Here is a 12387-nt window from a genome sequence, read left to right as displayed (position 1 = left end):
ACTTCTCCAATTATAGGCATGCATAGTCGTCAGTCTTATGTATTATATACTTATATAGGGTTATTAATAGGATACGATAGCTATATAATATTAATATATTATGTGCGATAGATACAAATAATTATTTGGTGAAAAAACAAAATTCTTACCTTCATTCGTATCAGCACTTGCAGTCCCAAATAGGAAGAGAAACGAAAACAATTTCAACATTTCTATTTTTAGAAGGTTGAAGATTTATTCATAAATATTTTGATTTATTTAACATTGAATAAAACTGACAATGTTTTACTGTATGAGGCATAATTTTGTTAAAACAAGATGAATATTTCATTAATATTGCAGAAAAATTTAGGAATAGAGAGGGACACAGGGACACAGGGACACAGGGACACAGGGACACAGGGACACAGGGACACAGAGACACAGGGACACAGAGACACAGGGACACAGGGATACAGAGACACAGTGACACAGGGACACAGGGACACAGGGACACAGGGACACAGGGACACAGGGACACAGGGACACAGGGACACAGGGACACAGGGACACAGTGATACAGGGACACAGTGATACAGGGACACAGTGATACAGGGACACAGGGACACAGGGACACAGGGACACAGGGACACAAAGACACAGTGACACAGGGACACAGGGACACAGGGACACAGGGACACAGGGACACAGGGACACAGGGACACAGGGACACAGGGACACAGGGACACAGGGACACAGGGACACAGGGACACAGGGACACAGGGACACAGGGACACAGGAACACAGGGACACAGGGACACAGGGACTCAGGGACACAGGGACACAGGGACACAAAGACACAGTGACACAGGGACACAGGGACACAGGGACACAGGGACACAGGGACACAGGGACACAGGGACACAGGGACACAGGGACACAGGGACACAGGGACACAGAGACACAGGGACACAGGGATACAGGGACACAGTGACACAGTGATACAGGGACACAGGGACACAGGGACACAGGGACACAGGGACACAGGGACACAGGGACACAGGGACACAGGGACACAGGGACACAGGGACACAGTGATACAGTGACACAGGGACACAGAAATACAGGGACACAGTGATACAGGGACACAGGGACACACGGACACACGGACACACGGAAACACGGACACACGGACACAGGGAGGTTAAACTTAAAGTAATTAGATTTAAATAACTAAATAACTATTATTAGATAAAGTTGTAAACAAGGAATTGTTTAAAACGAACGTGCTAAATCACTCTACACTCTAATAACAAGAACTGTAACGATAAGAACTATAAGTATTTTGGAAGTTACTAGAATGAGCTGCAGGGTTATTAAGACACCCTTTCAAAACAGCAGTATGTAGCGACAGATAGCGCTAAATAACTCTAGATAACGCTAAATAGTGTCAGATAGCGCCGATTAGTGATAATAACGCTAACTAATGACAGAGGCCGAAACGTCGAAAATACATGATGTATCTTGTTTTATAGTGAGTGGGGACTTTCAATTCGTCCTCTGCTCAAAAGAGCGGAAAACATAAAATAACGCTATAAACCGTCGGACACCTTTTCGATATCAATAGATCATCGCGCTAGATAGCGTCCGATAGCGGTAAGTGCGCAACATCTAGTGACAGTGTTATTTTATATATAGCGCTATCGCTGAATTTCGTTCAATATCAACGTACAGCAAAATTCTTTAACATAATCAGGAGTATCATCAACATCGATTAAAACCTAAAAAGTCCTTTGAAAAACTTTACCAGGAGACAATCTTTCCAAACCTAGCGAGTGTGTATGGAAACATTTCCGTAGATGCATTGAAAACAGCTGAGCTTGATTCGATATTATCGATGCTTTAGTCTAACATTAAGTATGGGGAATATGTTAATCGTATGTCACGCTAAATCATATAAGTCTGGTAAATGTGGATGAATAACTGGTTTAGATATTTACTCTTTTTGTGTAACGGTTATCAATGCGACATAACAAGATTAACAAATTGTTATAATCATAGTATGTTGCAGGAGGTGACCGGGACATGATTTCAGGCCTGACCGGAACCGGGACCGGGACCGGGACCGGGATACAAAATGTGACTTGACCGGGACCGGGACCGGGACCGGGACTGAGATCCGCTGAGATTATCAATTTACCGGGACCGGGACCGGGACCGGGATGAAAAATGTGACTTGACCGGGACCGGGACCGGGACCGGGATGCTCAAAATTGCCAATCCCGGTACCGGGATTCCCGGTACCGGGAATTCCGGTCGATTACTGGTTAATTCATGATCATAATTTATTACTCAAACTTGTTTAGCAATTTTAAACATTGTTGTATTTGGCTCAGAGGATGTTTAAAGATGAAATTCACAATGAATGAAAGGAAAAACTTAAAATCACAGTGAATGAAATTATGTAAAAGATCCCGGTCAAAATCCCGGCAAATTTGAGTGATTGACCGGGACCGGGACCGGGACCGGGACCGGGACCAAGAATCCCGAATTAACCGGGACCGGGACCGGGACCGGGATCATAAATAAATAAATCAGCATTTGACCGGGACCGGGACCGGGATAGCTCAAAATTGCCAATCCCGGTACCGGGATTCCCGGAACCGGGAATCCCGGTCACCTCCTGGTATGTTGATCTACGTTTGTTCGAGTGGTAAAAAATGGTATGACTATAACTCATCTCCCTTACTCTAACACTCAGTAGCGCAACGTTGCCTGTTACGCTACTGCTAACACTAAGCCGCCCTAAATCAAGAGCTCGGTCTCTGCCTTATATTACCATAGTCTCATGTGTGCTGCGTGATTCGTGGGTCACGTGATCAGCATTGGCCAAGTCTCGGTGACGGTAATCTCTTTCTGCAGAAGAGTTATAACCGTATGAGCTAATGACTCGGGAGAGACCGAGCAACCTACCAATGAATAAGTCAACAGCTTGTGAAACTGCGAGGGGACCTTTAATGCATGTTTAAGAAATGCAGGAAAAGATTTCAAGGCTTGAAGCTGAGATTTTGTGTAGGCATTGTTTTCCGATGGGTAATCGACGATTATCTTGAAATAGCTCATCGAGAATGGGAGGGGGAACTTTAATATAGCTTTAAGAAATGCGGTAAAAGTTGTCAAAGCTTGAAGCTGTATTAAACTGAACGATTTAAATCTGTGGGGAGGAATTTAATCTAGAGGTTAACAAAATGCTTTGTTATAAAGGTCAATTCTTGTAGCTGAGATTTTGTCCAAGCAATGTTTTCCGATGGCCGATGGGTAATCGACGAGTATGTCAAAAAGTTTAAGAACACGATGCCCCCTCCAATTTTCTGAAGTGATAATTTTGGAACTTTGACGGGCTATAACTCTCGCTAGGAACAGCCATTTGCCCAAAACTTGGTACCATATGACTCTACTCAATGAGACAAAAAAATGTCACCCACAAGTTGGCGCTCTTAGTACATAGACTAAGTGAGCCGAGTGGGTCGTTAATGACCCAAATTCTTTATTTTTTAAAAGTTAGAGTCATACAGTATTGATCATATGTGTTTAACTTACGCTACAGTTTTTATTTTATCCTAACGTCTTTGTTTCAGAAGTTAAAGCCGTAAAACCGTGATGGGTCGTTTGCGACCCGGACGTGGCGCAGTTAGTAAACAGCGTTTAGCTCTGTTTGTGAACATTTGATTATCACTGGCTTTTTATTTGTCTCAAGGAAATCGTTGCCTGCAACTATTTTGTTCTCAAAAAATAAGCCTACATAAAGTTGTAATGTCCCAATCAAGGCAAGAAGTTAAGTTGTAAGTGAAATATTTTCCAATTATGACGACTAATTAGTCTAATTATTTAATTGTTAGTGATTAATTGGGTCTCGACTGGAAAGTCAATAACGTAGCCCAATAAATTTTGAGCATATGTGCGAAAGATTCGTGGCGTTTGGTATTTTGGTTTGTCCTCTATGACTATAGCCTCTAGAAAAGGTGTGTCGTAAACGACCCTATCGTCCCTAATGGGTTAATAGTGAGTAGTGATTCGGAAAGACAGCAGCAATACTGCGGAGCCTAAAAGGAGAGACACGGTGAGAAGTGATAGTGATGACAGTGATAGCAGTAGTGATGAGGAGGGGGATGCCTGAGCAATACATATACATGTGATCTTGGCAGTACATATACTTTTTCCAACACAGAATACTGTCAGTCATACAAGGCTTAAAGTTGAATGGGTTAATTGTAATTACGATATGAAGCATGAGTTGGCGCTCTTAGTACATACACTATATGTTTTCCGTCATATTTATAATACAAATCTCCTCCTCAGAAGATTACGGTGGTTAAGGCGAGTTTGGAATGCTCGACAGACTCTGAATGTAAACTTTAAATAATTTATTAATACTGGTATATTTACTACGTGTAAAGATGGCTTAACCTTACTATTTTACTATCCTCAAGTGTAATAGCTTATTATATTCATGTAATGTAAATCTATGTCGTGACCGCTTTTTTCTATGCTAATCATAATATGATTGAATTTGTATAACTTGTCAGTAAGCAACTTTGTTCTAGAGTTTGCGTAGAATTCCTTGTTAATTTCAGTCATTACCTAGCGAGTGTGTTTGGAAACATTTCCGTAGATGCATTGAAAACAGCTGAGCTTGATTCGATATTATCGATGCTTTAGTCTAACATTAAGTATGGCCATGGGGAATATGTTAATCGTATGTCACGCTAAATCATATAAGTCTGGTAAATGTGGATAAAACTGGTTTATATATTTACTCTTTTTGTGTAATCAATGCGACATAAAAAGATTAACAAATTGTTATAATCATGGTATGTTGATCTACATTGCATTTGTTCGAGTGGTAAAAAAATGGTATGACTATAACTCATCTCCCTTACTCGAACACTCAGTGGCGTAACGTTGCCTGTTACGCTACTGCTAACAATAAGCTGCCCTAAAACAAGAGCTCGGTCTCTCATGTGTGCTGTGTGATTCGTGGGTCACGTGATCAGCATTGGTCAGGTCTCGGTGACGGTAATCTCTTTCTGCAGAAGAGTTATAACCGTATGAGCTGATGACTTGTCGCTTGGGAGAGACCGAGCAACCTTCCAATGAATAAGTCAACAGCTTGTGAAACTGTGAGCAGTGAGGGGACCTTTAATGTAGATTTAAGAAATGCAGTAAAAGATTTCAAGGCTTGAAGCTGTATTAAACCAAACGATTTGAATCTATGGGAGGAACATAATAGAGGTGAACAAAATGCTGTTATAAAGGTCAATTCTTGTAGCTAGATGCTTTATTCAGCAAACAGAAGCAAGGAATAAGGGCTATTATGCCTGGCTTCGTAAACTACTACTTTAAGGAAGGTGCCTTACCACAACACACAAAGCCATTTTTCAGTGAACATGAAATTCTCACTGTGCATGGTCTTATCGTTTACAACTCAATTATCTTGATGCATAAAGTTAAAAACATGCCACAATTAGTCCCCAAAAACATCTCTCAAGCTTTTCCCGCCGACATACCCACAAAACTTTCTGATCACACGTCAGCCTGCTCCTGGCTCCAGTTATACGGGAAACGACACTTTCAAAACAGTAGTTTCTACAAGGGACCACTGCTCTCTGTCTTCGCAGACAAAGCAGACGTTACTACACTTCCGACATTATTTTCGATAAATCTGTTCAAGACTAGTGCCAAGAAAATGCTACTTAATCTTCAAAGTGATGGTGATGTTAACGAGTGGCAACCATTCCTACTGCACAATGTTCCTGGCCTAAGACAGTCTAGACGTGAAATTTAAACTTTTAACATTTAACCTGAATCGAATTTCAACTGAAACGAATATAATCTAAGTTTAAATTAAGTCTATTGTCTAATTAATGGCTTGCAACAGGGAGCAGTATGAAAATCACACAACCCAGCACATAGAAACTACACTAAATGACACAAATTTAAATAACAACTTGCAATTACTGACTACCAATATAATAACCGCTCGCATAACTACCCCCACTTAGCGTAGATAAGCAAGCATTTCACTGCCGCTAAATTCTTTTTCCATACATTTAATCTCAATCGCGCACTCATAATTACTGTAAGCGCTGAGTTACCGGCCAAAATCATTAATCACTGATGGTAAAATTATGCACAAAATTTTAAAAACAATAGTCCAAGCTGTTCAGTGCAAGTCTAAACTTCTTAACCTATAGGATCGATATTATGGATGTGTAATATCATGTGTAGCGTGAAGCGTTGTGTTTTTAAATCTGTAGTTCATAGTACTTCATGATCACAGTGTACTTTTTGATAAACCGTGTGCAGTGCCCTTTCCAGAGGGTTTTTTGAAAAGAATTCTTTAACGTTACTATTTTCTATCTATTACTGTTTGTATTATAATTTTGAGTAAACATTAATCGAGTAAACCGCTCGATTCCCAATCAGCTGAGATTTTGTACAAGCATTGTTTTCTGAGGCCGATGGGCAATCGACGATTAACACAAAATATATCATCGCTGAATGGTTTTTGGAGATCGAGGATCCTTGCATGTTATAAGAAATGCCGTTATAAATGTTGAGAAATTGAGATACCTGCCTGCCTAGATCCCTGCCTGCCTGAAATAAAAATTAAGCACAATTAAAAGTTGGCATGCTCCGATAACTGATATTGAACCCAGGTACCAATCCTGTGCCGATCACCAAAATCACATGACACTATTGGCCAATCTTACATTCCTAGGCCACACGTATACTGTCCTGATATGCTTATCTTTTGTTTAATTTTGTTATCTTTGTCACTCCCATTTGTAAACGGATATCGTTATAATTATCATTTATCAGATAGGAGATAAGTCACCAGTTTAACTTATGAGTGTGAAAGTAGAAGAAATGGTAAATTACTCGAATCACAATAAATTTAATAGTGATATGAGGGTATCCCTTATATATCCCTTAATACATAAATAAATGTTATAAATAGACAATATCAGCTGCACAATGCGCATCTTAGCAGAGCCAAAAGACTAAACATTTTTGTTGGGCCCTCTGAGGCCTATAACACTATATACTATATAGTATAATATAATATAAATGATATATAGAACTGAAAAGGTTTCAGGCCATCGCTCGTTGCAGCGCCAGCAGCAGTCAGCACCCCCAGACACGATCGACATTTCAAAGTCTGGGCAGAAACTCCATGGATTGTTTTACTGGTGGCGGTGGCTCTTACAAATTCGCTCGCCCAAAAATGTCACGTGACTTTGGTTATTTATGGTTTTGCAGCCGTACAAAACGGTTTTACATAAACCCTAGTCCCAACCCTAACCCAAGTCCTAAACAATCGAATTCATGTTTTACTAGCCTGTCACGTGACCAAAACAGTTTTTTGCCCATAACTCTCCAGGGAAGCATTTTTACCCTACGTCATGGTAAATGATTCGGAATCAGCGTCCAAAAATATACCGCACCGATTTCAGATTTAAATCAATTTCATACCCAAAGGGCCTTTTCACAAGAATTTTCTCAAAATTTGGGCAAGCGATTTAGTAATATAAAAGCGGGTGGCGGTCCACATTGTACAAAAGGAAAATTTGGGACAATGTAGATTAAAGATTTATAGAGTTATCCCAAAAAGTTTTATTGTGGACCGAATAAATGATAAAAGTTCAAAACTTTAATTTTTGGCTTTGCAAAATCCTGTTATGATCTGATTGGCTGAATTTTGGAATGTGTCACGCGGGCAATTATGAATTAGCAATGAGTAAACTTACCGCAAAACTAAAAAGTGTCTTTACTTCTTTAGCATGAAGTCTTGCATGGCCGGTAAGGTTTTTTAGGTTAGTGAATTAAAATTGCCGTGCCAGGTACTGAGCGGCGAGCGCTGGTTGATACATGTTACGTATCACAAATAATAGAGATATTATATATTTTCCGCTGCGGCGCGCGCAATGCGCGCGAAATGTGGCATGCAACGTATGTCAAAGCGCTGGGTACTGGTTGACGGATGTTACTCGTCTAAATTTCTTCAAAGTAGCGTGTGCCGCTTTCTTCTCGAAATATTATGGCCCGATGGCAAATGCTACGAAGTAGCGCGCGCCGGGCCAGACCATTAACAATGGTCAAACTCGGCGCACGTCCTGGTAGGTTGTAAACCGTCAGTGATTTTGATAAATTTGGTACCAAAAGGTGCCTTTAAGTATGAATAATCAATAATGCAAATTTACCGTGCAGCTTACCTGGGGACCTCAGGCTATCATGTTCATTAATAGAAATTTGGCGGAATGACAATTGACAGGCTGAGCGCGGCCTTGCTCTAACCAGAGCCCTCTCGCTTGCAGTAGCGCGCGACCGCCGAAGGCGGCAAAAGATTCAACTTGTATAACAACTTGTAGTAGAGGCTCTTACGGGCAAAAAGACGTGTTTTCTGCTACGAGTTTAGAGACCTAACCGCTAATTGGACACAATAGTATGATGTCTAAGGATCGATAATATGTTAAGAAGTATAAATTTGGCCTTATTAGTCACGTGCTATACCAATGCGCGTTTTAAACTTTGACAGTCTATTACTCTAAGGCAAATAGAGTAATTATATTCATATTTTGTCAGCAATAAGATCACATTGTTTTCTATTTAGTGTGAAAATATGAGCTAGAACGGACATAATCTCGCTGAGTTATAGCTGTTTGAAATTTATGATGAACGCGCGGGTGCCAATTGATAACAACTAAATGCTTTTGCGCGTAGTGCGCGTCGAAAATTTGGCAAAAACGCTTGCGGAGTGAAAATATTCAAACTTCGATAAAGTATATGAAGTGGGTACTTCTCGGAAAGGAAAAATTTAGGCAAACACGATGTAACTATTTTTGGGTTGATTTAATACAACTGCAAAAAATTATTCAAACTTCAAGCAAAAAAGTCAAAATTTTTACCACTTTTTTGGATTTTTACCTCAGAACAAATAGAGGGATTTGTTTTATTTTTATACAATCTTGTGCGGCTGTCTTTTAGCTATCTTTATGCAAGTTTTGCCGACATGCCAACAAAATTAACTTGCTCAAAATATCAAAAAACATGGTTTTTTGGCCTATTTTTGGCCCAAAAATCGGTTTTTTGCGATTTTACCCCAGAACAATCAGTCCAATCATCTTGAAACCACTTTCAATCGATTCTACGGTCAAAAATACGTCTAGTAAGGTGTATCTGGGGTCCCTAACGTATCGAGCAGACAATGCCCGTAAGAGCCTCTACTATTGTGAAACAAGCGCGTCACGCAGTACGCGTATACACATGGCTATGTGAAAGCGCGGCCCAGTAACCGTGCAGCATGATACAGTTTACTGGGCGGTGCTCAGCCTGTCGTTCCGCCGAATCTCTATTCTGTATTCGGTTTATGAGCATGGTAGGTTATAAACATATAACAGACAATTAAGTGCTTTTGCCACGATACAATTAGTGAAACGACAATTCACAATTAACGGGTGATACTTTTGACTTTGCTCTAACCAGAGCCCTCTCGTTTGCAGCAGTGGCGTAACGTTGCCGGTTGGCGCGCCCCTGCCGAAAAAAGCGCCCCCCTGTTGGCGCCCCTCCCCTTTTGGTGCTCCTCCCTAAGATTGAACAAATTAGGTGATTTTAGAGAATACGCCGGTAAAATCTCTAAAAAAGTGTGTATCTAGAGCAAAACGCGCAGTTTTGCTAGTACTTTAGTTAAGTTTTCGAAATTGTCCCACATTCAAACGACGATTTGGCGCCCCCTAAGACAGCGCCCCCCTGCACAGCGGGGTCAGCAGGGCCTTTCGTTACGCCACTGGTTTGCAGTACGCGTAGACACATGGCTATGTGAAGGTGATACTCGTAAAATATCTGTTCCACATACAGATTACAGGACCGTCGACGAGTCCAACTCGGCGCGCGTCCTGGTAGGTTGTAAACCTACAAAAAATATTCTCTTAAGACAGTTTACTCGTTCATAAACTTATATTTATATATATATAAAACATCAGTGCATTATAATGTTAAAAATTTTCTTGACGGATGTTACTCGTCTAAATTTCTTCGAAGTAGCGCGCGCCGCTTTCTTCTCGAAATGCAAATGTTCGACGCTTTTCCGTCGAAATGCTCGACGGCACGAGCTACGAAGTAGCCCCACACTCATGCAAACGTCCTCTAGACAATTAGCACCGTCCAGCACATCTCATCAGACACCACCATCCTCCGTAGGCATCTTCTGCGCTAACAAGCACAGCACTTAGGAGGGGTGGAGTTTAGCTTGTGTCTTTTTGAGAGACTCACGTAGGAGGAGTCAGGGGTGTCGCACTTGCCACGGTTCTCTAACAAACCGAAAAGAGGAGGGGCGAACAAATGTTTTCCTCCCACTTCTTGCTTTTAATCAAGGTACTCCGATCTTTTTTGCAATTTGTTTCAGCGTGTTGCCGGAACCGTTAGCGCTGTTTGCAGTTGCCCGGATGTTAATGTAGTGTCGCTGTTCGCAACCTGTCAGGGTTGAAGGTTGTTCTCCTCCGCCGCATTGTAGACCACGTAAACATTGTTATGTGGATCACTGATCACTACCCCTGTTATAAGAACTTCTGGCGGACAGCTGTGGTGATGTCGTTTTGTTTTTGGGGTTGTAGAAAATGTAGTCGACTGTATAAGGAGAACTAGAGGTTATCACTCAGCTGAACGGAGAAGATCACGCACTTGATGTCATCTTGTAGTAATGAGGTGAGAGCGGAAATGAAATGCCATGGATTTACCAAGAAGGGGTGAGCTCGCAAATGTCTTGAGCCAGTCATGCTTCTAGAGTTTTGAGGTCTCCTACAGGCAGTTGAATATTGTTTTGTACGTGTGGTTTGTCTATCCATTCAAAATCAAACAATGTTAATAACAAAGATTAACAAGATTTAAGATTACGGTGGGACAACTTGCATCTTTAGGTTTTCTGGAGTTTCAACTCAGCAAGAGAGTCATTTTCAGCTTCTGTTACAATTCTGTAAACTCACACCAGGCCCTTCTCGACCACTTCTTCCTTGCCACTGGCTGTGCTTGTCATTGGAAACTTGGCTTAAATTGACAGCGCCTCCATGCCAATTTTAGGGGTTAAAAGCCTTTCTGTTTCACCCTTGCATCAGCTATCCACGACATATTCAATCCTCTGATGGTTTAGCGATGACTCTGCAATGTTTGTGGATAGAATTATCTTGCGGTGTGCCTCCAGGAGGAGCTATAGCAAACACCCCCACTTTGCTGAGCATTGGGAACGCGCCAACCAAACAAAAAACAATATCTTAAGGAACCAGAGCATGCAGACTGGCGTTACAACTCAGTTAGAAGGCTTGTGGCCCCGTGTTTCTATCTTCCTCTTTTCCTGTGAGGAACACAAAATGTCACCCTCAGGTGGCATCTCCTGGGTGATTTGAAGTGCCTGTTACCAAACTTGTGGCGTGGGCGTAATCTTTCTGTGTGACTTTCGAGTAAAGATTTTTTATTGGTATTGTCGCTCCCTTGGGATGTATAAAACTTTGCATGTAAAGAAGTTCTTTTTTGAAAAATGATCAGCATCGAGTGTGGCTGACATTATTTATAAGTTTTTTAAGGGGGTTTTTTTACTCGCTGAGTTTGGATCTTTTTGAGGAGCCCAAACAAAACATCAGTATTTCCACAGTACGCTCGTGAGCCTCATCTAAAATAATAACACCGTACTTTTTAAAGTTTCTTCTTAGAAATAGCTTCTCATAGCAGCATTCCGTCTGTTATAAACTTTATTTTAGTCTGTTTAGAAGTTTCTTTATCTTCGAATCTGACACAGTATCCGACTGTTTGTCCTACTTTGGAGCCCATTTTCGTTTGCCACCACGCCGTCCCAGTGAGATTGTGGCAAACACGACGAGGTAGAGTAACTGCAACACATTTTCCCTCTGCAAGTAACCCAGCATTGTGGATGAACAGGTGAATTGTGAGTTGTTTTTACCACTGTCTTTTATCTTCTCCAACTATGATGATAACTCGTTTGTTTTCAGCTCACTGACAATCCTACCCTCCATTATGTGATGGTAGTTGTATGTTTGCGCTTCCTTCTTTTTCCAAATTGTTTGTTGGGTGATGCTTTCTGAAGATTGTTTGAAGGGTGAAGTCTTTTCTTTGCTGGTATAACGAAGCAGGCAGCCGCGACCCATTGACATTCTGGATGAAATAAAATGATTATATTTAAGTAAAATGCGAGAGAAAACAAACGATACTGTACAATAATTAGATGCAAAATTCGTTAAGAATTAAATAAAATGTATATTTAAAAAGTAATCTATCTATGCCCAATTTTTTAAAAGGAGTGGGACACCTACCATGTATCCATAGTAGCTAGTGCGGGGT

At 41.0% G+C, this 12387-nt stretch overlaps 1 protein-coding gene across 1 annotated transcript in view; it reads left to right on the top strand.

Annotated features, from left to right (window-relative positions):
* LOC134821057 (uncharacterized) overlaps positions 1-4373 on the top strand; it is a 143923-nt gene extending 139550 nt beyond the window's left edge. The window contains exon 23 of the mRNA XM_063831726.1: positions 4339-4373. Within this exon, the coding sequence (XP_063687796.1) occupies positions 4339-4355 (17 nt within the window). The 3' untranslated portion in view covers positions 4356-4373. The remainder of the gene's footprint in view (positions 1-4338) is intronic.
* The last annotated feature ends 8014 nt before the right edge of the window (positions 4374-12387 follow it).

This window comes from Bolinopsis microptera, chromosome 9 (assembly GCF_026151205.1).
Source record: "Bolinopsis microptera isolate Bmic1 chromosome 9, MBARI_Bmic_1.0, whole genome shotgun sequence".
NCBI classification, from domain to species: Eukaryota; Metazoa; Ctenophora; class Tentaculata; order Lobata; family Bolinopsidae; genus Bolinopsis; species Bolinopsis microptera.
The sequence above is the reverse complement of the archived record's forward strand: the minus strand, read 5'-3'. Positions and strand labels throughout refer to the sequence as shown.